The sequence below is a fragment of the Primulina huaijiensis genome, chromosome 3 (genome assembly GCF_012295235.1).
Source record: "Primulina huaijiensis isolate GDHJ02 chromosome 3, ASM1229523v2, whole genome shotgun sequence".
Lineage (NCBI taxonomy): Eukaryota > Viridiplantae > Streptophyta > Magnoliopsida > Lamiales > Gesneriaceae > Primulina > Primulina huaijiensis.
The window spans coordinates 458714-485520 of NC_133308.1; the positions used below are offsets into that span (position 1 = coordinate 458714).

The following is a 26807-nucleotide window of genomic DNA, read 5'->3' on the forward strand; positions in this document are numbered from 1 at the left end:
TGTAAAATTGACGACCACAGGACGTCCGAGTTAAAAACTTGCAACTAAATATCGCAATGGGTGCAGTGTCTTTCCTTCTGTGTTCCCAGAGCTTATTTTGTAGGGACGAAACAAGAAATTTTGACCATGTTACCTTGGCCTAAGTTATGGTATTATTGGGGGGCGCATATCCTAACCACGTAAAACTGTGCAGGGATTAGATCGAGATGTATTTATGTCTTTATATTTTTAGATGAAGTTTAGCAACATTCAATCATGGATAACCAAGATTTGGAAAATTCATGCAAAAAAGTAAGAAATTTTCCTGAAAGTGGCGATTAATTACACAGTAGGCTCAAAAGAGAAGTAAAGCAAAAAATTGTTTTCTTGAAATCAGCCTCGACACTCCTGCTGCGAGAGAAACGTACGACAGACCAAAAAGGACGTTGCTTCTCACTTAAGTATTGCGCTCTCTTAAATGGTCAGCTTTTCCTGAATGGCAAGAAATGATCCAACTATGTTCCCTCCAACATCAGGGAATGTCTCACAGTCGGGGAGCGACTTAACTTTGCCTTAACGATCAACGTCAACCGGATACTTAAGGTGTCCCCTCATTTCTGATACTTCATTTGATGCAAACTGGTTCCAGTTAGCCTCCCCAATCGATCTAACACGTCTAACACATTCAACAGAGTCGGGTCGAGTAAAGCAGTCCTCCAGTACTTCAAGATGCTCAGCCCATAGAGACATTCTGTATCCATATATCTGTAGAAAAAGGCAAGTGAAGTATCATTGAGAGTCTACTAAGATGAAATATAATTTAATTCTGGAGCTTTCGTAGCTTATGGCCAGTGTGGAGGTGTATATTTCTGCTACATGAAAAGGAGAAAAACCTGATTTCTCCCGTCCATAATTTAATTTTCTAGAACTTCTATTTTGTCTCATTTTATTAAATTTCACGAACAAGCAAACAGGGTGGGGATATATTCGACTGAACCGAGGATAAATTCAGATTTTACAAGGATACCTGTCCACGGAGGCTCGATAATCTTCTTGCCCATGTGTGATGAGGCTGATGAGCACCATTGCAATCTCCGTGTCTCGAGTCCCATCCATTGATCTTTGATTAATGTTTGCAGATCCCAGTATTACATATATTCATCATCCACTATCTTACCTTTAGAATGAACATAAATCATGAATCTTCGGTTATTCCTGCCAAGTCATTTCTTAAAAAACATATCATAATATTCAAGATATTATAGAGAATGGAATACCTGAGGAGTGTTTGATGCGGTGTGTCTCTCGGAGAGATCACAGGCATCGAGGATCTCTCGGTCGCCAAGGTAGTAAAAATTTCAATAATCTTGCTCTCAAGCCCAACCTCCACTAAAGCTTTGTGAATAGTTTCACACATCGTTTGCATTGTCTTATGCTGGGAAAAAGATAATCAATCAACGGAACTCTACACCAAAATGACTATAGATTGCAGATCCACAAATTTATTCCGAGGGACGGAGACAATTTTAGAAAGGTGAAGCAGCAAACAAATTTTGAAAATGTTTTTATTCGAGCCCTGATGATTAGGTATCAAGCATATGCTATATACATATTTAGATGATAGGAAAGTGTTGATGGAACTTTGATCTTCTTGATCTGTATAAAAAATTCATCACCACAGGAAGTGCATACTGCACACCTGCCAGAATAAAATCCTCTGTGTTACAGCCCCTGTTGGATTACCTTCAGGCCACATAGGGAGAACAATATAAGCAGAAAACCTCTGATGTGCTCTGAATTTTTCAGCAATTTTAAGCGCAATTTCCATTGGAATTAAATTATTAGCACCTGCATGGAAGACGATGCTTTTAACGCCCATAGCTGTCGTATCATGGTCGAGCTGATTATTGCTAACTCATGATCAGGCAGGAAGAGAACACATGCCATGTAAAACTTCAATAGGATTAACTTGAACTTAAATGTGCAACAATATGGCATAAATAAACAACATATCTGAACATTTTCGGCTAAGAACATGATTCAAGAAAGGTAGTTCCTCATCAACGTCCTTGTACGAAATCCAGTTGTACGAGGACCCAATGAAGTATTGATTCTCAATATAGATGAAATGTTGGGCAGCTCGGATAGCCTTCACATATGATTCTTTCCACATACCAAGTTCTATTTCCAAAAAAATGACACAAAGTTAGTTAAAAAATATGATGTGTAACCAATAATTCGAGCACAAAGAATTTAGTTTTCAGCTCACCCTCAATGTTGCGTCCTTAGGATCTTTTGGGAATCCTTTGACCGAATTTGAATCGATGGACCGAAATACCTGCATAACATATCACAACAAAATAACAACGATCCCATTTTGGCGGTTACCAAAGGTAATTTTGCAATCTGATAAAGATTTTTTGATTAGATGTACCTGTGCCTGGCAACTTTCAGTATCATCACCACTCACACAAGGAGCATCATACAACCCCAATATGTAGGTATCCTTTCTATAGAGAGCAAAGCATCCTCAGATGATGTTTTCAGTTTTTCAATTCCTTGGGGTCTTGAAGCCTTTCCCCACCGATCCTCAAAATTAGTCAGAACATCATATGCTGCGGGACCGTCAATTTTACAGTGCAGGTCATGCCATGGTTCTCTGGTAGAACCAGTGGTACTTCCCTGCTCGAGTACAAATTTATACCAACATATTGCAAAAGTCAATACGCTTTACTTCAAAACAAAAGTTTCACATATTTAGCTGACAAGCTCGTACACCAATCTCAATTTCAGGCAGGTAAAGATCATGACAAGTGAGTAAACAAACCTATTATGGGTTACTATGTAAATGGGATAATAAAATCTGCCATTGACAAAACATCGAAAGACTATAAAGGGAATCTAAAGGTCCGTTTTTCATAGATTTGGGAAAAACAAAATTTACAGCTGAGAACAGCAGTTTAAGATGCTCGGAGATAAATTACCGTATAAGTAGGGTTGTGATAGTCGTCTGAATGCAAAGTAAGAAGTGTTCTAAATATAGGATGCTGAGGAGTATCATATCGTCCATCACACAAGTCCACGCCCATAGAAAAGCTATGATCCTCCTCCTGTAGTTTCCAGCATCAGCATCCACAATCACAGTCTTCTGATGGTGAGTATAATGACTCCAACTTCCTAGTCACAAAATTGTAAACTACTACAAACATCAGCATTATGTTCAGAAATTATAGTTAGCCTTTTCACAATATGGACAACCACTATATCTATATTTTTAAAAAAATCCAAAATCATAAATAAGACAAAGTATACTTAACTTTTTGGAGGTATGCTACAAATGCATTGGCATTAAAAATTATTTAAGTGAATTCATCCATCCAAAAACATACCCTCTGATTTACCCAGCCGTGACGCTTTCCAGCCACTCTAGGACGAAGTAGCACTTGAACAGAAGAGTGCTTGAAAAATCGACGAGTTTCTTCATCATGAGTTTGCATAACTCCATCCTGACCACGTCGAACATTATGATAAAGAATGAGATGACATCCAAAATAAACTATGCAAGGAAAATTGACCTCTAAAAAATTACATATGAGTAACGAAAACTCAATGAACCCATAGGAGATACTTTAAAAGCCAATTATGCAGGTCAATAACTCAAGCAAAGCACACTGATTAAGTAATCTTGGACAGTAGATCCAATTTTTCAAGTTTTTAGATTACTTAGAAATTTGTTTCTTGCTCCTGGTGGTATCAAAAGGTCACTAGGTCGGGATGTTTTATCAGTTTCTCCGGGAGAATGAATATCTCCTAAAAGTATTTTAAGTACAGTTTTTTGTTTTTCAAATTTTTTTTTCTACCTGGACCAACCAGCTACTTTGCTTCTTGTTCTGTTTTAGTTTCATCTCAATTTTCGAACATTTGATGAATCAATTAAAAGAAATTTTAGACTGCTTGTACCATGACCTGTAGCACATTTGTAATTTTCACTTCCCATATTAGAAAATCCACAACGCAAATGTTATATATAGAGGACAGAAATATTCAAGACTACCTAACTTTACAATCATATATTATAAGGTTTCTTGAAAGCAAAAAAACCACAATAATGACATGTTGTGCCCAAAATTAATTAGCAAAAGAATCCAATTCGGATATTTGTTTGAGACACACAGATGATGTAAACTCAGGATTTATCATTCTAAATATTTGGAGCTATGTAAAGCTTACTGTTTTGTAGCCTAATATGCTTCTTGAAATAGGGTCGGCCCATACAAGAAGCATTGCTCTTACTCCTTCCCGTGACTTTGACTTCAGCAGTTCACCCAAAGTGGAATCAGAGATAGAACTGCCATCCCTATCTAGTCTAACTTTGTGCCACACTGACCAACCAGTTATATAGATGAAGTGCCGAGCAAGACGTATTGCCTCAAAAATGTCACGCCAGCACTTTCCATGTATGAACTGCATTCCATTGTCGAGCTTTAGACTCGGGAGGGATCCATCTGGTACGTGTGAATCTTGATAAAGGGTGACTGTCCCACCTCTCCCAAGAGGAAAATATGTCCCATGAACTCCCTGATAATTGGGCCGGCTCCAATTCCATGATGGTAAATACTCAGCTGCTCTATTGGGTAGTACTGAATTTACAAACTCAACACAGCTCCATCTTTGCAGGGTTTTCCACTAGCATTAAGGATTGGAAACAGCCCCTGAAGTTTTCCTCCTCCATATATGTGATCAACTGGAAGAGACAATGTCCCTATATGCTGTGACCCCACAACATAATTATCCTTAACAACAAAGTTCACTTCAGCAGCATAATGAGCAATTGGGAGATAAAAATTTTGCCTCCAAACAGGATTTTCATCATTTTTTGTAACAAAGGTCTTTCCAATAGTGGCTCCGGTTAATGTTATGGAGACATAGGGATCACTAGTAATCTTACTATGTGCTTGCACCTCAATTTTGTTGCTCGTGTTTCCAGGAAATTTAAACATATCCCCGAATGTTTTGTGAATCATATCCATGTTTGGAAGGTTTTTCGCTTCATATATCCAGACATCTAAGTTCCCGTGTAAATGTAAAACCTTCAAAGACGTTTTTGCGGGTGAGACTTGCACTAGCTGCATACCCTGACCATGTGATAGATTCGAATGTGTGGATAAATGTGATGATAGTGGATAAAGGACTGCCCCTGGGTGACAGGAGATGTCTCCAAGCTTGAAAACGAGGTATTAGGATACCCATAAATTGTCCCAGAACCATCGAATTTATTAGTCATTGGTAAGGATCCAGAGTGATATTTTTGCGGGGGGACGGCCACAGATGAAGATGAAGGGACTGGAGGGGAAACTTATACGATGGCTTACTGTGATCATCAGACAATTTCATGTACACCAATTGATTGTCAATAGGTGGGTAAAGCAGAGGGTAAGTTTGAGAACTATCGTTCTGATGATCATGCTGCGAGATGGAATCACTGTCAGATGATGAACTATCCTGATACTGATGGTGAGTGGAGTAATCACTGCTGACTCTGGGAGGAATATCAGATTGAATGTCTGGAGGTTGTAACCTCCCAGATGACTGATGATGAAGGTCAATAAATGTACCATTTTGGAAACTCCCAAAGGTCTCTGGGTTAAACCGAGGAGGGGCAGAGGGTGGTGGAGGAGGAGATGTGTATGCATGGTACTTGTAAGGATAAGAACTATGTTGTAGTGGGTGGTAAGGTGCAGAAGTGGGTGGAGGTGGTGGTGATGAACCATGATATGGGTAATTCATGGGTGTGGAATGTGCAGTGTTATGTGTCGTAGGATAATGGGAATGCTGTAGATACGGGTATGGACCAGGATATGGAGGTAGATGAGGGGACTGATTTGGAGGGTAACTATTATTGCTGTCATGCATTTAAGCACAGAGTTCTTGATTTCTGATTCTTTTATGCAAGCAAAAGTATTACAAATTCAATCAAGAAAAGATAAAGAAAATATTCGCATCAAAAGGGTCTCATAGCTTCAACACATTACCAATCATGCAGAAGTAAACAAACTGAATATTAATCAAAAGCGTCTCACAACTTCAATCCAATAATGAACTTTCCTGGCGAAATGATTACTAACTCGATGAAATAAAACCGAAAAAATCTGTCTTTGTTGCAAGGTCATCTCTTTCTATCCAAGGATGATCTTTCCTCGCAAAAGAATCAAATCGGATCCTACAAAACTCGATGAGTTAACTGCACATTCAACAAAAGTTCCCATTCAAAGATTAATCTTTCCTTGATAGAATTAACCAAAATTAAACAAATGATACGAATAAATGGAGAACAAATAAATGGCTCTACCCGAAATCTTTTCAGCTGAGGGAATCAAGAACAACAACAGCAACAACAAAAAAACGTAATCAAACAGGGACTTTTTAAATACCTCCAATAATTATTGTTCTTTATCGAGTTGATGAGAAAGGAAATGAGTAATTTTCAGCGAGATTCAGGAGCCCAAAAGTTTGAAAAGTAAGTTAAAATATAAAACAATGGTAAAATAAATATCCGAAACAGAAAAAAATTGAAAGTAATAATTATATAAGAAGGAAACTAAATAATTTTTGCGAGATTATAATAAAAAATATATTTGCAATCCTTCATAATTTGGAGGCAGTGCCTGTTACTAGTCTATTAGAAATGACAATGGGACTCCTCACACTGTGATGAAAGCTTCTCCATGTAAGTGAACCTGGTCCAAACACAGCATCGGGCGTCGGTTTCACTTTCACTACCACTTTGAAACTTCGTTTCTGCAGCGCTCGAGTGAACGACAGACTCATCGGTTTCACTAGTATCTCCACCATTGGTGGAGCCTTTACTGTGACATTATACACAGAAACAGGGTGCCCAACGTTGGTGACCCTCCTATGGAAAACGCCTATCGTTGTATCATGATCGTTCTTCAATGGAAGTTGCATGGTGGGATAATTTAGAGCATCTACCCCATTTGCTGGAATCAGTTTTGAACAATTTATCGGTCCCTGATCGAGTAAAGTCCCTAACTCTGACTCCGTGAAGCCTTCGTGACATAGAAACTGAATGTATGAGATTTCATCCAAGTCGTATATTAGTCCAGGGGATCTTGCTCGGGTGGGATTAAGCTGCCCTGACCCATATGCGAATTCTGCATCTTTATCTACTCTAGAACTCATTTCTGTTGCTGCAGCAGAGAGAAACAGATGTTTCAGGGTTAATTAAAGAGCCCATTTGCGATAATGTTTGTGGCTTCACGGTTTTAAAATGGCTCACAACATGCGATGTCCACATACTGGCTTTGAATTTGTTTTGGCTCATTACATTTGGTATCAGAACTGGTGTGTGGACATTTTGAAGTGTTTTAAAGTCGTTAAACCACATTACAAAATGGATAATATCACAAGCGAGCTGTCAGTTACATTTGGTATCAAGGTCAGAGTATAAACCCAATACGTTGGGACACATTTTAAATCCAGTCACGGGCCAAAGTGGACAAGATCACAAGTGGACTGACTCGTTACATTTGGTATCAAAGTCAGTGTGCACGCTGCACATTATGACGTGTTTTAAAGCCGTGAGATCATAGACAAAAGCAGACAATATCATAAGTGGACAGGGTTTCATGTGAATTACGCAGTGGATCAGTTAATGTGAAGAATTGATTCAAGATATACCTGTTGTCATGATGGCAGATTTAATTGCTGCTGGGGACCAGTCAGGGTGAAACGACTTCACATAGGCAGCTGCACCACCGACGTGTGGACAGGACATTGAGGTACCTGACATGAAGGTGAACTTCGAGTGTTGGGTGTCACCTTTCAATCCGGTTAGCGAATTCAATGGAGTGTATGATGCTAGGATGTCGATTCCAGGAGCAGCAATATCAGGCTGTTCCAGCTTGTTTTATTAGAAGCTAGTTAAAAGAAGGCCATAAACTACCCAACTTTCATCCAGTTCATACCTTGAGAAGGTGTTGTGAGCCAGGATTTGGACCCCTGGAAGAAAATGAAGCCGTGAAAGGAGAATGGATTTCAACTACCTCCGATTTGAATATAACGGCAGATGCTGATCTGTAATCGGCATGAGTAACATCGTTCTTAACAAAATGACTTCAACATACATACAAATTGTTGCTTTCTTGGTAGATATCAGAACAAGCAAAAATATTTATTTACTTTGTCGAATGCATATAGTCGTTGATCTGCTTCCCTATGGTCGTATTCACCATAGTTGCTGGAGCCATGTAGATTTGTGCCACGTCCTGAAACAAGTCACTCTCGATCACTGTTCCAATCCCTCCCAAACTTTTGATCACAGAGTCAGCACCCCAAGCTGCTAGCTTACAATAAACGATCTTTCCTTTTACCTTTTTCGGATCCATTGTATTTTCGAGACAGTACCTTGACAGTTCTTTAGTTTCGGAATTCTTAGACAAATCGACCCCACTCGCAAGAGGATACGAATTTTTTGTAGGTTCAAACGTGTTTACCCCGATTCCCTGCAGACATAATACAGGATCAGATTTATGTTTTGAGAATGGTTTCTGAGCTGTTTCAAATATATTTATGATGCATATCTTACTGATACAGTCAGGCCATTTCCTAGTACTACTTTGCTCCTCAACTGTCGACCGATCCCACTAGCAGCCACTGTTAGGATCCAAGGAGCATGATTCGCAACACTGGCAAACATCGGTCCATCATTCCCAGCCGAAGCCACAGTAAGAATTCCTTTCCTCATGGCATAAAACGCGCCAACTGCTATAGAATCCAGTGTGTAACGTTTTGATAGCCCTCCTATCGAGATGGAAATAATGTCTACTCCATCACTAATAGCAGCATCAAATGCAGCCAGAATGTCCATATCTGCACATCCCGAATTCGCCCAACAAACTTTGTAAATAGCCACTCGAGCAGAAGGCACCCCCCCACGCGCGGTGCCTTTTCCTAGCCCAAAAACGTTAGCATTTGGAACGAGACGTCCTGCCAGAGTTGATGACGTATGTGTGCCGTGGCCATCTACGTCTACAGGTGACAATATATCTTTGGGATTGTGTTTTTTATCTAGCTTGAAATACTTCGCTCCAATAAGTTTGCTTCAAGGGCGGCGCATAATAAATATGACAATATAAAAAAATCACATGTTATAGTCAAAGTTAATCTAAATACGACAAATCGAAATGAATAGACGGGCATGAAGTTACTTGTTACATCCTGAAAAATTTGCAAAGTGTTTACAACTTCCTTTCCATTTTGCTGGTGGAGGGCCAAGACCATCATCCTTAAAGCTCTCAGATTGCGGGGTGATTCCTGGTGCAGAAGTGAGATAATGTTTTGTTCAATCTCTTAATTCAGCAGCCTGTGCTACTTTAAAACCGCAACATGATGACACATAAAAAGTAAAATTGTTGAAGTGACACTAAATTTACCTGTATCTAGTAGGCCTACTATGACATCGCTCTCAACTTCTAAGTTCCTTTTCGAATCTGAGGTTAGTCCTAGCAATTCCCATGATTTGGTGGTGTGTAGTTTCCGGTATTGGTTTGGAATTACCGAAACTACTTCATCCATACCTGAGAAATATCCCGTAGTCAGTTCAACACAGGTGTGCCAAAAAATACTTAATCGAGATGTGGCCATGTATGGTTATACTATATGTCACGTACCGGACAACTTCCTGGCTTCATCTTCAGAAAGTTTAGCTGCAAATGCATTTAAACTTCTAGTGTAACTATACACCAGAGACTCCGAAGCATCTTGTTCACTGTGTCAGCAAAACATACTTTTTACCAGACATCGATGATGTTATAACTAAGACAAGAAGAACACTCGGTAAGATTATAAAAAAACTTGTCTCCCAAATCATGGGATATAATAGAAATTTCTTGCTCAGACAAGTACATGAAAGCCCCCTAAACATGGAGATTGTTAGCAGGAAAACCCACCTTTCCTTTATGGACGAGAGGACATTAAGATGTGTATCAAGAATCGATCTTCCAGTCGTCACTGGATGATGGTCTTTCAAGAAAACGATGTAGAAGTCCTGCAAAAACTAGAACACGATGATGTAACATGGCGAATCCCACGAAACGTATAAAATAACACTAAAGCCATCCAAGAAAATGAACTTAATTGACTGCATAAATCTACAATAAGTGGCGATCGACCTTCTGCACATTCCCATTTGCTGGTAAAAGACATGTAAAGGTAAAGATCAGAAGTAAAAGAAAATGCATTGATAGCCTTTGAATTCAAATCTCCCTGGAAATTATCATTGAAGAGCGAACAAACTGGCATTTAAATAATATGGATTTGAAGGGATTAGAGAGGAACTAGAAGCAACAAACTTTTCCATGAAAGTAATTGAATATAGCATGAGACTTTAGCTTAACTCTTGGTCATTTATTGAAAGAGATTGGGTGAAACCTTAGAAGAAAGATGATTGAAGCTTGAATATTACGTCTGGAAATTAGTATCGAAGCTCTTAATTCCTGCAAAATCTTGATTGTTCATTTTCATTATTTCGATCAAATAGCGTAGTCATAAACGATTGTGAAATACATATATAATAAATTTTATGTCAAAATATTGTAAATATCATAAAGTCACAAAGCACATATCTAGCAGATATTTGGTACATGATGCATGCACGTAAATTAAATTTCAATACAAATTTGTATTAGTGGATATTTGCATGAAATTATAACGATGCCAATTTTTTTATTCAAATGTAATTCGTCAGTTTCAAATGTTCTGTTTTGTTTATTTTTAAAAAATAGTATCACGAGGAAATAGTATTTTAATTTGGGAAGAAATTTTGGTATGAGAAAGTATTATGGCCAAAATATTTATAATATAAAATAGAAGTACAAATATTTTGTTTTCTTTTAAGAATAACGGTGCTATGGGGAAAGGGTATTTTGGGACCAAAAAATATTGGTATATATAGTCCTAATATATATATTTGTAGGTGAAGATAACATATCATATGTATCATATTTACAAACCCTATGGGATTATGAGCATTAATTAATATAGAATGATAAAGTGAAAATAAATAGGTAATTGCGGCATCCATAAATCAATATTAGGTATCTTGTGAGACAATCTCCGTGAAACGGGTCAACCATGTCTATATTTACAAAAAATAAAAAATATTTTTAAATACATGTCTCACAAAATTGACTCGTGAATAGTCAATATTAATCACAAACTACATGTTACAAATATCACCCGGGAAAAAAAAAAAATTTAAAGCTTACAAATCCAACATCAAACACGTGGATTGAAAGAAAAAAGAACTATTTAATCCAAGAAACGCTTACTTGGATTATTAAATTGAGAGTAATATGAATACAACATAATCCTTAAAATTTCAGAAAGAAACTTCCAAAGTTAAATCAATCATGTTAATCGTGTGAAAAAGAGCAGCATCGTCTCAAATGCACGTACGTGATGTTAGGTAAGATTTTATTTAATGTGGTGGGACTCACATTAAATAAAATAATAATAAAATCTTTTCCCACATCGATTGATTTTAAAAATTGGACGAGGGAATTAGTTATAAATAGAGCTCAATTCCTTCAGTTATTGTATCCCAAAATCAAAAGCTTTTTAGCTTTGATAAAAAGAGAGTGTATAGAAAAAAAGAGTATTTTTTTTTTGAGTGCGTGAATTCTCTTTGTGTGAGTTAGAGAAATTATTTTCTCGGTATACTCGGGTTGGGAGTGTGAGAAATATTGAGGGTATTGGTGTATACACTTGTTGTAATATTTCTCCTGTTATAAAAGTTGCAGTGCTCCGTGGACGTAGCCAATATTGGGTGAACCACGTAAATCTTTGTGTTATTGTTGGTTATTTTATTCCGCAATTTTTTGGGTACTATTATCATCGTGGTTGGCATCGCTTCGGGGGTGTAATTCCCCAACACGTGAGTGATCAAAGAATTCAATTAATCTCTTCATGTTTCTTTGGTAAAAAACAAAGGGCAAGAATTATATGTTAAATGTATTATTTATTTTGCAGTAACTTTGAAGCAATAACAATCTAGAGCTTCAAACTTAAAACCATTGTCAAGATAAAATTTTGGTAAACTGGGATAACAATATTTTCTAGGATAACGATGGATATCACATAATTTAGGTTGGAAAGGAAAAATTATATTTTTGGTCATGTATTTACATGTTTTCCATTTTTAATATGTTCAATCTATAGTTTTAGTACATTAATTTATATTTTTTTCGATTTTAGTCTTTCTTATACGAGTGATAACGTGTAATTGAAAACTGTTGACGTGACGACAGACATTGCTGACATGCCTCAATAACATATCAAGAATCCATTGATAAAGACTAAAATTTTTTAAAAAAAAATGAAAACTAGTGGATTATTAGACAGTGAATTGACTGATAACATGACAAAAAAGTGCAAATTATAGTACCAAAAATTTAATTTTTCATTTACGTAGTAAAAGAAAACAAATAAGGATCTTAGGGGGGAAAATTTAGCAAGGACGAGTGGAACAAGTCATCGGTTTCTTTTATAAAACTCAAACATACTTTTATTATGTGAAATTATATTTCTTGTAATTTTCTCCTCTGAAACAAATGAACTCGACTTCATGTATTTTATGACTATACCTTGATACAGCTTTTGATTCAATTGGGTAAGAAAAAATCACTGTATTTGTGAGTTCTAGCTTGAATAGCTAGGGCCTGTTTTTCTGCGGATATTTTCATAGTGTACCAAGTTAACTTGTAGCTTGAACAAGTAAAGTACTTGAAAATTTCTATAGATGATACAATTGCATTTGTTTCATTATTCGAACTAATTAAATTATACTATAATTTACTCGTATTTATAGTCTTTTTTTTTCTTGGTGGGGAGTCACTCAAATAAAGTTAGCATAGTACAAAGTCATTCCGAAAATGACGCATAATATTAGGTTTTAAGTAAATACGTGAGACCGTATCATAGGACATCTTAATCTTTCACACAATTGTGGTAATTAAATCTATTTCGAGCCATTTAGTTTACATTCATTTGATTAGTGATAAGAGAAATAATTAATAACAAATTTAAGATCTTTTAGGACAAATTATATTAAAGTAAATTAAATCATTATTCAAACCCCAAAATCTCTGGTTCATGAGATGATCATTATAAGTCCGTTGATCATATAATATATTCACACAACAAATATATTGCTGCTTGATCACAATTACATACAACAAATTAAAGCCGTCGAATATCTTCCCGGAGCACGAGTCATTTAATCAGTTAAATGGGATTCATAATCACAAACATTTTAATACTAATTAATAACAATACCAGATTTATCAAAGCGTCCACCCATGGATAATATTATTGTGACCAGCATCCATGTTTCTTCGAACACTTGACGCTTCTCCAAGATTATAGTGTTGATACCTATAAAAAAAATTTCAGATGTCATAACATCTTCGTTTCGCCTAGTCTATAACAAATATAAAATTAGGGTTTTATTCACGAGCGGGCGCGCACACATATATATACTCGTTTATTTAATATATATATATATACCCTATTTGGAGGAAAGGCTCCTGTTCCATATCCATAGGATTGGATGCTGGAATTTGCACAAAAAAGTTGCTGGTTCCGGCTGATGCGTCGGTGTTCCATGGGAAGGGGAGTGTTCTGAGACCTTGTCCGTCGTCAGCCTCTAGCTGCAAATTGCAATATTAATGGTACAGAAGTAAGTTACTATATTTCGATCGAGAGAACTTGAGAAATAAAGGTGTGAATTTTGAAACAAATTACTTCTCCTTTAAAGAGAAAAGAATTATATGTTATTTATTTTAAAATGAAATATACATATATAATAAAATACTTCTGTAGTTAAATTTTTTGTGTTAATTTTTCCACACACATACGTAGAAAACTGACTTAGCCAATATGTGTTTATTCATTGTTAAATGTGGATATATATAAACGTGATTAAATTTACTTATAACCAGTCAAATTTCATATAGTACCAATGACATTTCCTGTGAAACCTTCATCTTGAGCTGCTTGTTCATGTCTCCTAGTTGGCGTTCCTGCAAGTATTAGTAAAGCTTATCGTTTACATAGGCTTGTGGTTGGCAGCGGCGGAGCCAGGAATCTGGCGTTACCCGGATTAGAATTTTAAACTCTAACATCCTTTAATATTTTAAATTGATCTATCCGGACTAATATCAAATTTATCCAAAATTATACAAAAATTTACATATAAATTTTTTGAAAAAAATTTGGACCACCCGGACTAAAGGGCTGTACCTCCGCCCCTGGTGGTAGGTGATGTTGGGAATTTAGCTAGCAAACCACAGATTTTATAATCAAATTAATGGATCGACTTACGAAAAATGTTCCGATTTTATACTTTTTTCAGAAGCCACGGATGTTGTCGTCTCAAGAATCGGCTAGAATTATAATTTGAATGACGAAATCGAATAACTATTTAAGAGTTTTCCAAGGATATATCACCTTTCTGCGAAGCTCTTCCATTTGTTCCAGCATGATCTGTGTCTGCAAATGTTTTATGAAAGGAGAAGAAAAGCAAGAGTCAACGTCAAAACAACATGTCATCATGGCTAGAAACTCCACGAGATCCAATTCTCATGGTTAGAAAAATCATGCCGAATCATAATTATCGATTATATATATAGAGAGAGAGAGAGGTTTGATCAATACCTTTCTCTGCCTGGCTTGAGCAAGAGCTCCTTCTAGTTGCTTTTCAAGATTCTGCAACTCTTTCACACTCAATGGCCCGAGATCTTCCCCAAGCAGATGCCTTCATTTTTTAGTTCAAATGTTACCAAACCAACAAACACACCCCTATGTATATATTCAGTTCATATTATCAATTAGTTAAGTACTTGGTTGGTTTTGCTTGTTCATCAATGAATATCTCCACAAACTTTTATTTTATAGAGGTTCAAAAAAAATTTAGGAAGGGTGGGTCGAAAAACTTATTAAATACCATAGACTTCGGTATCTAATAAGTCGGCACACCATTGAATGGACTGGAGTTTGGTAAACCCCTACCTGATTTGTCTAAACAAAACAAGAAACATGAGTAGGATGTTAGAGATTTTTCTCAAAATCATGTTTTTTACGTATACATGAACATGAAAAACAATATGCGGAAGCTTAAATCGATTGTTACCTCCGGCTATTGAAAATTTTGATTTCTCTGATTTTCTTCTCGGTTGATGCCTTCTAAGCACTCCACCCTCTCAATAGATGGTGTAAATTTTTCTTATGAGGTGTGTGCTTAGGGACCTCAATCGTCTCTATTTATAGCCGTTTTTTTCATACCATCGATGAATGTATCGGGAGCCGAGATTCAGAAGGAGAATCGTGTACGCATCTAAATTTTCTTGGCCGTCGTCAATATCAATTTGTACACGCTTCTTCTTTAACATGTGTCACGTTTTTCTTACATTCTCCCACTTGACACATATATCTCTTTTACCATAGGAGAAAACAAAACACATGAATCATGGCAATAGTTCCTCTACAAACGAGTATTATCTTCCATGTATCACAATGCATTATGTATCTCAAACTGTATAACTTAATGAATAAACCTTATGTTTATTCGAGGTCCAACTTTATTGATATTTCTCAAATCAATGAATGTGTGCATAACAAATATGAGAAAATATCACATCATAGTTTCATTAAATTTGTTCTTACAACAAAATTACATAAAGGAACCAAGTCCCATTCTTTCTGTATGATCCATAAATTTCAATGGTGGCATGCCTTTAGTCAAAGGATCCGCAATCATCAATTCAGTGCTAATGTGCTCGATAATTAATCTCTTATCTTTAACACGTTCTCTTATGGCTAAATACTTAATGTCGATGTGCTTGCTTCGACTACCACTTTTGTTATTTTTAGCCATAAAAACAGCAGCTGAATTGTCACAATATATTCTTAATGGCCTAGATATAGAATCCATAATTCTAAGCCCTGAAATGAAACTCTTCAACCATACACCATGTGAGGTTGCCTCAAAACAAGATACGAACTCAGCTTCCATAGTGGAAGTAGCAGTCAATGTCTGCTTTGCACTTCTCCAAGATACAGCTCCACCAGCTAGCATAAAAATATATCCTGAAGTGGATTTTCTTGAATCAATGCAGCCAGCGTAGTCTGAATCAGAGTAGCCAATTACTTCCAAATTCTCAGTTCGTCTGAACATAAGCATATAATCTTTGGTCCCTTGAAGGTACCTCATTACTTTCTTTGCAGCTTTCCAATGGTCTAAACCTGGATTACTCTGATATCTTCCCAACATCCCAACAACAAATGCAATGTCAGGTCTAGTGCAAACCTGAGCATACATCAAGCTTCCGACAGCAGAAGCATAAGGAATGTTTTTCATTTGTTCCCGCTCTAGATCATTCTTTGGGCATTGGCTCAAATTGAATTTATCGCCTTTCACAACAGGAGCTATACTTGGTGAACAATCTTTCATCCGATATCTCTCTAAAACTTTGTTGATATAGGTTTCTTGAGACAGACCTATAATACCTCGAATTCTATCTCTATGTATCTTAATGCCAATGACATAAGATGCATCACCCATATCCTTCATATCAAAATTTTTAGAGAGAAATTGTTTCACCTCATATAACAAACCCTTATCATTGGTTGCAAGTAATATATCATCCACATATAGAATAAGGAAACAAATCTTGCTCCCACTGACCTTCTGGTATATACATTGATCCATGAGGTTCTCAACGAATCCGAATGAAGAGATAACATCATGAAATTTTAAATACCATTGACGGGAAGCTTGTTTCAATCCATATATAGATTTCTTAAGCTTACAAACCAATTGCTCACCATTACTAGAGAAGAATCCTTCAGGTTGTTTCATATAAACCTCTTCCTCTAGTTCTCCATTGAGAAAAGCTGTTTTCACATCCATTTGTTGCAAATCTAAGTCAAAATGTGCAACTAATGCTAGAATGATACGAAGAGAATCTTTTTTAGATACAGGAGAAAAAGTCTCCTTATAATCGATTCCTTCCTGTTGAGTGAATCCTTTAGCAACGAGTCTTGCTTTATACCTTTCAATGTTGCCTAATGAGTCTTTCTTTGTTTTGAAGACCCATTTACATCCAATGGCTTTTACACCATCAGGCAACTGAACAAGATCCCAGACTCCATTAACTGCCATAGAATTCATCTCTTCTTTCATAGCATTAAACCATAGTTTTGACTCATTACAATTCATGGCTTGTGAAAACGTTTCAGGATCATTTTCGGCTCCGATGTTAAAATCCGATTCTTGTAAATACACAACATAATCACTAGATATTGCTGATCTTCTTATTCTAGTAGATCTCCTAAGGTTGTTTGGTTGATCAACAATTTCTTGTTGTTCTTCATTAACAACTTGATCTACTGGATTTTCATCAGCAATTTGTGGAACTTCATTAACTGGTTGTCTAACACCCATTTGGTCTTGAGGGGTGTGAATAACGACCAATCTGTCCATTGAATAAGAGGGTTGTGCATTAATGTGATCATTCTCAAAAACTATGTCATGATCACTCCCACTAATCAAGTCATTTTCAAGAAATTTTGCATTTCTTGATTCCACAATTCTAGTGTTGTGAGATGGACAATAGAATCTGTACCCTTTGGATTTTTCGGCATACCCAATGAAATATCCACTTATAGTTCTTGGGTCCAGTTTCTTTTCATGTGGGTTGTAAACTCTTATTTCAGAAGGACAACCCCAAACGCGTATATGTTGTAAACTCGGTTTCCAACCTTTAAATAACTCAAATGGCGTCTTTGGGACAGCCTTGGTTGGAACTCGGTTTAATATATACACAGCTGTCTTAAGAGCTTCAGTCCACAAAGATTTATGAAGTTTAGAGCTAAGAAACATGCTCCTCACCATGTCCAATAATGTTCGGTTTCTCCTCTCAGCTACGCCATTTTGGTCCGGAGAACCAGGCATAGTATATTGGGCAACAATCCCATGTTCTTGAAGAAACTTCGCAAACGGACCAGGTGCTTGTCCATTCTCAGTGTATCTACCGTAATATTCTCCACCTCTATCAGTTCTCACGATCTTAATATATTTTCCACATTGCTTCTCCACTTCAGCCTTAAAAACCTTAAAGGCTTCAAGTGCTTCGTTTTTATTATGAAGCATGTAGATATACATGTATCGTGAGTAATCATCAATGAAAGAGATGAAGTATTTCGGACTTTGCATGTCCATATCTGGACAACAAATATCTGAATGTATGATTTCTAATATTTCTGTACTCCTCTTGGCACCCTTTTTAGACTTATTAGTCTGCTTTCCCTTAATGCAATCCACACAAGTCTCAAAATCAGTAAAATCTAAAGTACTGAGTACTCCATCATTTACTAATCTTTTAATCCTCTCTATGGAGATGTGTCCCAATCTCCGATGCCATAATATAGAGGAATCTTCATTTATAACACATCTTTTAATACCTCCTTGAACATGCATAGTGGTGTTATTATTTTGTAAATAAATAGAGAAAAGACCATCAACCATTGTACCATTTCCAATAAGATTTGATTTATAAAACAAATTTATTGATTTATCCAAAAACTGAAATGAATAACCAAGGGGTACAAGTTTTGAAACCGAAATTAAATTCCTAGAAAAACTAGGAACATAAAATGTCTTTTCCAATTTTAAAATATAACCACTATTCAACACTAGGCAGCAAGTCCCAATAGCCTCCACATGCGAAGACATCTTGTTTCCTGAATAGATGCTCCGCTCATTTTCTATTGGCTTCCTTAGGTTTTGCATACCCTGCAAGGTATTTGTAACATGGATTGTAGAACCAGAATCAATCCACCATGTGTTATAAATCATATTAACCATATTAGATTCATAACAGACAAATGAAGTAGGAATACCTTTCTTTTCAAGCCAGTCCTTAAATTTATTGCAATCCTTCTTCATGTGTCCCGTCTTTTTACAGAAGAAACACTTGGATTCTTTCTTAATGTCAGGTTGAGGTGGAATTATTCCTTTTCCTTTTCCTTTTCCCTTGACTTTGGCTTGTTTCTTATACTTTCCTTGTGTAATCATAAAGACATTATCACTTGTTTCCATCAACAGCCTTCCTTCCTCTTGAACACACATGGTCATTAATTCATTGATTGACCATTTATCCTTATGTGTATTGTAGGAAATTTTGAAGGGTCCATATTGTTGTGGAAGAGTGCATAAAATGTAGTGCACAAGAAAAGTTTCAGACATTTCCACTTCAAGTGTCTTGAGCCGAGCCGCTATGTCCCGCATTTTCATTATGTGCTCTCGCACACCTCTCACACTGGTGAGCCTTAATGAAGAGAATTCCATAATTAGGGTGCTTGCAAGTGCCTTATCTGAAGACTGAAATTGTTCATCAATAGCCTTCAGTAATTCTTTGACATTATTATGCTGGTCGACAGAACCACGCATACCAGCAGAGATTTTGGTCTTTATGAACATTACGCAGAGTCGATTAGATCGCTCCCATTTTTCATAAAGATCAACATCATCCGGAATGCTGTTTTCAGTAATAGCAGATGGTTCGTCTTTCCGTATAGCATAATCAATATCCATCCACCCTAATTGAAGAAGAATTCTTTCTTTCCATATTTTATAGTTGTCGCCCTTTAGTTCGGGAATGTCACATTTCATATCAGAAAAACTCGCAGGTTGCATAACTGCACAAAATATAATATGCTTAAAATTTTGAGACAATGTCATGTTTTACCAATGTAATTTTAAAAATCTAGTGACATAAAATTTGCCTGTGGGCTAAAATTTTAATTCAATAAGATTTTTCTGTAACTTTATGATAAAACTATCAAATTGTATTTTCCTTAACTCCTGTGGGTAAATTAAGAAAAATATAATTTGATATTTTAACCTAATTAGTTATATAAATATAATAAAAATCCCTGTGGGGTAAAATTTATTATGTTTATATAATTAATTACAATTGATGTCCATTATGTGATCCAAATCCACTTAATGCATAATTTTCCATAATTAAGGATGCTGTGGCTATTCCTCAATTATTTAAAATTATACGGTTCACCGGACAAAATTTTGGCTTTACTTTAATATTTTATATAATAATTATTTAGTAACATTATCAACATTTTCCAAGAGTGCTCCCAGGAAAGATAGGTAGTGCTAAGGCCCTTTAAATACCTAACTCCTAGTCAGAGCAACGTTCCTCAGGGAGACCAGTAGCTAGTCAAGGCAGTTTAAACCGATCTATGAAGAACTCCCTCAGATCATGTTTTCTTATGTCACCTTATAATTATTATTCAACTTAATTATTCACATTTATGTGAATCTTTATAAGCCAAAAATTTTCATTAAATAATTTTATATTCACATTTTTACTTAATATGAACAAAAATGTTCCCCATCAGTTTTTCTCTTCAATCAGAGTAGTGATAAAGTGAGGATCACATATACGTGAAAATGTGAGCTTCTCATCAGTTTTTCTCTTTTATCAGAGTAGTGATAAAGTGAGGATTATTTGTTCATTTGTGAATATCTGAAATATTTTATTTTATAATATTATATTCACATATTACTTAATATGTTCATTTCAAATTATAAGCAACTTAATATAATTTAATATGGACATTATGTGAATATTGATGTACCAATTATTTTGCATTTTAAATTTCAAGAATAAATGCAAACATAATATTAAATTTTCATGTACACATCAAACACTTATCTATAATATTTGACATTATATCTAATATGCAAAAATAATTTCTAAACATGTATTAGAAATTAAGTCGAATTTAGAATTATTTTAATGTGTACAAATTATTTGACCAAATGCTATATGTATACCTAATTATACATATAACTTAATAATATATTAATTATTTATTTTATTTTTATTATTATTATTATTATATTATAATAATAATAACAAAATAAATATATATATTTAAATCGAGAATTGCAAGCAATCAAAATATGTGGGTCCCACATTTAAATTTTATTTATTTATTTTTTTAAATAGAATGATTGCCGACAATTGAAAATTTGAGAATTGAAGATTTGTACCGTCTTCAACGTGTGGGTCTTCCTTATATTTAATATACTAAATAATTGAATTCTTTCGATGCTTTGTCATTTTATCTTCTGAATTCAATTGCCACAATAATAATTGCAAACTTTCGTCTACTTCATCCTCCATTTTCAGAAAGAACAAACCAGTAGCTCATTCTCCGAAAATATTTTCCTCCCAAAAATTCTTATGTTATTTTTCAAGATTCAAGGAAGAAATTCATACTCCGATCGAGGACACAATTCTAAGGTAAGTTTCTTAATATTATTATGTCCGATCTTTAAATTTTAAGTTTCTTACGTAAAACTTAAAAAAAAAAAATTTTTTTTCTTTCCTGAAATTTCATGATATGAAATCAAATATTTTCAAGGCAGAGGTATCACTGCTCTGATACCAAATGTTAGAGATTTTTCTCAAAATCATGTTTTTTACGTATACATGAACATGAAAAACAATATGCGGAAGCTTAAATCGATTGTTACCTCCGGCCATTGAAAATTTTGATTTCTCTGATTTTCTTCTCGGTTGATGCCTTCTAAGCACTCCACCCTCTCAATAGATGGTGTAAATTTTTCTTATGAGGTGTGTGCTTAGGGACCTCAATCGTCTCTATTTATAGCCGTTTTTTTCATACCATCGATGAATGTATCGGGAGCCGAGATTCAGAAGGAGAATCGTGTACGCATCTAAATTTTCTTGGCCGTCGTCAATATCAATTTGTACACGCTTCTTCTTTAACATGTGTCACGTTTTTCTTACATAGGAGACTAGACCAAAACCGAAAACTATTACAACAAATTAAAAGATTTTATTAACGAAATGGGGACACAGCTAAACAAAATCTACATAGCTAATTTTTTTAATACATGTTTTTTATTTAAGTAACTATGCCTGAAAATACTCTGTCAATGTCGAGATTATCGTTCTAATTAAGCACAATAAAAGCACAACTATTATTATTTTCTTCATCACTTTACTGCACACCAAAAGCTTTAAGAATTTTCATACAGAGATTATGGTAAAATTAAAAAAAATTAAAAATAAATTCGAATATATATACATTTAATTATATATTGCATTTAAAATATTATTTTCAAATTTAAGAAATTCTAATTTCAGATACTTTCATGCATACACATATAAAAGCATACTGAATCTTTAGTTTAGGTATATATTTTACCATATTAATTTATTGATTATATCATGATATTTACGTAAAAAACTTCCAAATCTTACTGTTATTTGTTCTGTAGTTCAATATTGTTTAAAGAATCGAACTCATGAATTATTTTTATTTCGCACTCGCAAGATCGCAATAAATTACGCTTTGAAAGGGAAACGTATAGTAGATACAGAATCATAGCTGCGAACCTTTGAGTCCGTTGAAGCGATTCGTACTTGGCCTTTAATTTTGAGACCTCTTGATACCAGTTCTGTATTGACACCCCGAAATAAATTAAATAAAATGTTTGAAATTCGAAATTATTTAAATCATTTAAAATATTTGTCAACCTCAGATGTTTTCTACAATAAAGAAATAAATATGCCATTGAAACTAATTTAGTAAATGAAAATGAAAATTAAACCAAACCTGTGTCTGAGTTGGTTCGTTACTATTTTCATGGGGATTGAAGCAGCATCGCTGGTAGCGTTCAAGGGTACTCATGATACTGCAAAAAATAAATATAAAAATAAATAAATAAAATCTAATTTATTTCATAATTTTTCACAAATTATTAAATATAGGACAACATTAGGACTAAATTAATGGCATACTATAAATTAAACTAATATAGAAGAAATGTTGACAAACATGGAAGAAAGAAAATAAAAGCATAAGGTATATATATATATAATCTGATGAGATGAAAAAATTTAAAAAATATTTATAAAATGAACCATTTTAATAATATTCAGTATTCATGTGTGTGTGTGTGTGTGTGTGTGTGTGTGTATCTTTTCCAAAATGTTAAAATAGTTTTTTTTTTCCTGAAATGTGGTAACATCGAACACAGACAGACTAAGTTACCTGAATTCATATGAGGAACTAGAAGTTCTGAGAAAATAAGTATAATGGATAACAGGAGTGGGTAAAAGCCCTTCAGAGAAAAAAGAGCAAGAAATATAATAAAGAGGAGTGAAATAAAAATCAAACTTTCAAAAATAAAAAGGTGAAATCAAATTCTTCTAGATAGAAAAAAAGATATGAATTCCAAAAAGTAAAATAAAAAATTTGATAGCAGGAAAAAATTTGAAAGGGATAAAAAAAATTTCCTTATATAAATTAACCTAAAAATCTGGAAATAAAATCACATAGCAGGAAAAGAAGAAAGAAACATAACTTGGATTCACAGTGGAAACTCGTATAAAAATTAGAGTTTCTTGCTTGAAATCCAAAATATTTACATTTCTGTTTTGATATGTGGGAAAAAATGTCAACAAAAAAGGAAAAAATATCATGGCTTAACAAAGTAAACACATTTCAGCCTTCCATTGAAATTTCCAAATCCCCTCTTCACATGTAATATCTTCCAAAAACATATACAAATTTCTCCGGGAATCATCAAAATACGCATTTGTGAATAATTTATTCGGGTACAAGGTATGAGCTTGATTTAAGGGCAAAAGCTGTGAAGAGATCAACCCCAGAAAATCTGAGGATGTTAAAGAAAGAAGGAAAATCTGAAGCTTTTTCTCTAAAGGGTCTGACCAGTGCTTCATTTTTTGGGTAACTCCCAACTAAATGTTAAGAACTGAGAAGAAAAAAAAAAGAATGAGGAAGGAGAGAGAGTGTGAGAAACCCTAGATCTTGCACAGAGGTCCAAAGAGAAGTCTCCTCAGTAAAACTAAACAACCGCCTTGCAATCACAACGAATCTCATCAGTGTGATCTCTTAATCCATGGGATTCTCAGAAAACCCATGAAACGTGTCGATCTCTCATTGGAAGATTTACAAGGAAAAAGCATCAATCTTGAAACCATAAAAGAAAAAAAAACATGTAGAGAAAAAAAAATTTGATCCCAAAAATCAAATGAGTGGATGAAGAAGACAGAAGTGGTACAACACAAACTAAAGAAATAATTCAGAACCCAGAAAAATGGCTGCAAAAAGCTTAACAAAAGTTCCCAGTTTAATCTATGATCTGGAGTTCTTGTTATCTCTGCGTTTTGTGAAGTTTTTTGTGAAAAAATTTACAATCTTTTGTGGTTTCTAGGTATTTTATAGAAAGCCCTTTCGACCAAACAAACAAAACATACCAGAAAACCAAAGTTTAACACAATCATCATATATGAAATTAACATGAATGGATATTTATGTACACGTACATAGCATATAATAGCCTTATGTGAGTTATGTCTGTGTTTATACATGTTTGTATACCTATTGCTACCAAATTCATAGAGCTTTCCCCTGCTGGAGAAGATGATTAGGGCAACTTCAGCATCACAAAGTACAGAGAGCTCATATGCTTTCTTCAACAACCCATTTCTCCGCTTAGAAAATGTCACCTGTCTGTTAATTTTGTTCTCGATTCTCTTCAATTCCACTCTCCCTCTTCCCATTTTCACAGTTTCTTACTTTCTTCACACAGTGTCACGAGAAAAAAAAATCGTGTAAATTGCTTGTGATGAGTAAATGTATATATATAGCAGAAGGAATATGAGAGAAAATGGAGGTGGGATATATATTGAGCCTAAGTACTGTATGTGTGTGTAATAAAGTAAAGCGTACTGAAATTCCTTCCCTTTATAAATGTGGAACACTTAGTTCCTGTATTTTAGTCTTGCAAGAAAATGGTAATCAAATAATTCTTTCTTTATCTTCACACCTTATTTTTTTTATTACATTTAGCAACAAATTGTTTTGATATTATGGAAGATGAAAACTTTACTTCTGTTCTTTATCTGACTAAGATAAAAACTCGGTCTTTCTCGTGTGACAGTGTTTTATTGGGTAAAGACTGAGGTTCACGCGCTCCCTTTCCTTGTAACTCCTGAACAATACATGAGTACACTTCTTGGCTACTGGTCATTGAAGGAATATAATTAGAGCAGAACTTGGCATTTATACGAAACGAGAAAAAGTAAATGGTGGTTTGGAAATTTAAAGCGAGTTGGGGCCTGGCCATGTTAAAATGGCCACAAATTAAGGATGATTTCATGTATTTGCATATGAAACAAGAATGTTTGATGATGTTCAACTTGGCAAGTACTTGGCCATTTTAGTAAAGCAGGAGCCTAGTTGTATTACTTTTCAAATATATACGCAGCTAATTGCATCTACACTTCCTATGAAAAAATAAAAAAAAAAACACCTTGTATAAAATTAACAGTATGTTAGACTAGTTCGTATTTTAAAATTCTGGCATAAAACCCTTTGTCGTAGAGGTAAATGTTCTTGAATTTTTATAGCATATAGGTGTAACGTGTTTGATTTTTTAAAAAATGAAGGATGTATTAGCCTATTAATATTTTTTTTGGGAGTTTTACGCCTTTTAGAATTTTCACAAGGGTGGTTTGAGATCGAGTGAGAGTTAGATATATATATTTCATGAGCTTAATTTTTATCATTAGTCATGTATTAGGCTTGTAATTGTGTTTCTCTTCGAGTGTGAGTTTAGATATTTCATTCGTGTTTTGTGCCATGCATATATAAGTTGAATTTAATATTAATGTGAAGAAAATGTTTTTTAGAGAAATAAATTTAATTATACAATTTTAAGGAGAAATTTTGATTAAAATCATAAATTCTAAGCTTCACATATCGTTATGTATATATATTAATATTACAGAACCACGATTCCCCGATAGACATTTGAGTGGTTCTATGAGTCAATAGTGGTATCTAACCCATAGATAACTGCGTCGCATTTCATTTTGAACAAACCTATTCGATATGGAAATTGCCTCACATTACATCTGGGAATTGAAATATGTTAATGATAAGTTGCTGAGGTTTTATTATATGATCCAGAAATAGTAGATAATTACAAGATCACATATTAAATAGCGGTATATTGAGGAAAAAATAAAAGAAATATTGCTAAATATCGATACGCATCTATATATTTTAGACAAACTAAAAAAATGCGGCATATATAATTAGGACGGATAGAGTATTTTTTTTTAAGTTCAATGAAAATTATATCTCAATTTGTATTTCTTCTTATCCATGCTCGATTACAAAATGTGTAAAACTGTGTTGGGGCATGAGATGTTACTCTTAGGATATTATCATAAGTTGTATTCAATTATCCTTATTTATTCTGAAACGTGACATCCATAGAAAAAACATGGATGCCACATATAAGAATAAATGTAGATTGTTGGATACACACTTAGAGCAATATCGAAATGTATTGTTTGGTGCGAATGATAAAACATGCACTAATTGATTACACATATTTATTTCATTTAACTTTATTTTTACAAATAATTAGAATTATAAATTTAAATTATACATCATTCATAATTCATCATTCGAATCAAACAGTGCTTTAAGAGCGCGGATTAAACTCAACTCAACCATGTGAGTTGGTTTTGGAAGTTTCTATATTTTTTTTTTTTAAAAAAAAAGGTTTACATAAATTTATTTATACACGGTCGATCCAAATATTCGATCAATAAAAATTATGAATATAAATTAAATTCCCTCTGTAATATTAAATT

At 34.6% G+C, this 26807-nt stretch overlaps 3 protein-coding genes and 1 pseudogene across 6 annotated transcripts; all 4 read right to left on the reverse strand.

The window, feature by feature from the left end:
- Positions 1–282: 282 nt before the first annotated feature.
- LOC140972761 (phospholipase D gamma 1-like) lies at positions 283–6505 on the reverse strand (annotated as a pseudogene).
- A 20-nt stretch (positions 6506–6525) lies between these two features.
- LOC140972760 (subtilisin-like protease SBT4.14) lies at positions 6526–10267 on the reverse strand. Of its 2 annotated transcripts, none has more exons than XM_073435167.1 (10): positions 10170–10267; positions 9948–10045; positions 9669–9766; positions 9432–9575; positions 9207–9312; positions 8585–9098; positions 8179–8501; positions 7965–8073; positions 7678–7891; positions 6526–7187 (listed from the first exon to the last, which is right to left on the reverse strand). In XM_073435167.1, the coding sequence occupies exons 1-10, from the start codon at positions 10236–10238 to the stop codon at positions 6625–6627; spliced, it is 2238 nt and encodes a 745-aa protein (XP_073291268.1). In that variant the 5' UTR covers positions 10239–10267; the 3' UTR covers positions 6526–6624. The 2 variants fall into 2 exon arrangements, with proteins under 2 accessions (XP_073291268.1, XP_073291267.1); XM_073435166.1 differs by having other exon boundaries at positions 9948–10054; positions 10170–10258.
- A 2872-nt stretch (positions 10268–13139) lies between these two features.
- LOC140972762 (agamous-like MADS-box protein MADS3) lies at positions 13140–24830 on the reverse strand. Of its 3 annotated transcripts, none has more exons than XM_073435170.1 (8): positions 24520–24830; positions 22736–22807; positions 22509–22577; positions 14713–14812; positions 14506–14547; positions 14016–14078; positions 13564–13706; positions 13140–13431 (listed from the first exon to the last, which is right to left on the reverse strand). In XM_073435170.1, the coding sequence occupies exons 1-8, from the start codon at positions 24699–24701 to the stop codon at positions 13341–13343; spliced, it is 762 nt and encodes a 253-aa protein (XP_073291271.1). In that variant the 5' UTR covers positions 24702–24830; the 3' UTR covers positions 13140–13340. The 3 variants fall into 3 exon arrangements, with proteins under 3 accessions (XP_073291271.1, XP_073291270.1, XP_073291272.1); XM_073435169.1 differs by having other exon boundaries at positions 22509–22570; positions 22729–22807; positions 24520–24829; XM_073435171.1 differs by lacking the exon at positions 14016–14078 and having other exon boundaries at positions 22509–22570; positions 22729–22807.
- Positions 19066–21884, reverse strand: LOC140973518 (uncharacterized). Its single transcript, XM_073436383.1, has 3 exons — positions 21620–21884; positions 19103–19755; positions 19066–19071 (listed from the first exon to the last, which is right to left on the reverse strand). Exons 1-3 carry the CDS (start codon positions 21627–21629, stop codon positions 19066–19068), a joined length of 669 nt encoding a protein of 222 aa, XP_073292484.1. The 5' UTR covers positions 21630–21884.
- Positions 24831–26807: the final 1977 nt, after the last annotated feature.

What these genes read in the sequence shown, in the direction of transcription:
- LOC140972762 (XM_073435170.1), bottom strand. Translation starts at nt 24,701, where the DNA reads ATGGGAAGAGGGAGAGTGGAATTGAAGAGAATCGAGAACAAAATTAAC. An exon ending in TATGAATTTGGTAGCAATAG is followed by an intron (nt 22,808 to 24,519) that starts GTATACAAACAT and finishes TATTTTTTGCAG; the next exon opens with TATCATGAGTACCCTTGAAC. An exon ending in TTTCACAGGAAATGTCATTG is followed by an intron (nt 13,707 to 14,015) that starts GTACTATATGAA and finishes TGCAATTTGCAG; the next exon opens with CTAGAGGCTGACGACGGACA.
- LOC140972760 (XM_073435166.1), bottom strand. Translation starts at nt 10,238, where the DNA reads ATGCATTTTCTTTTACTTCTGATCTTTACCTTTACATGTCTTTTACCA. An exon ending in CAAATGGGAATGTGCAGAAG is followed by an intron (nt 10,055 to 10,169) that starts GTCGATCGCCAC and finishes ATCGTGTTCTAG; the next exon opens with TTTTTGCAGGACTTCTACAT. An exon ending in GACTATATGCATTCGACAAA is followed by an intron (nt 8,074 to 8,178) that starts GTAAATAAATAT and finishes TGCCGATTACAG; the next exon opens with ATCAGCATCTGCCGTTATAT.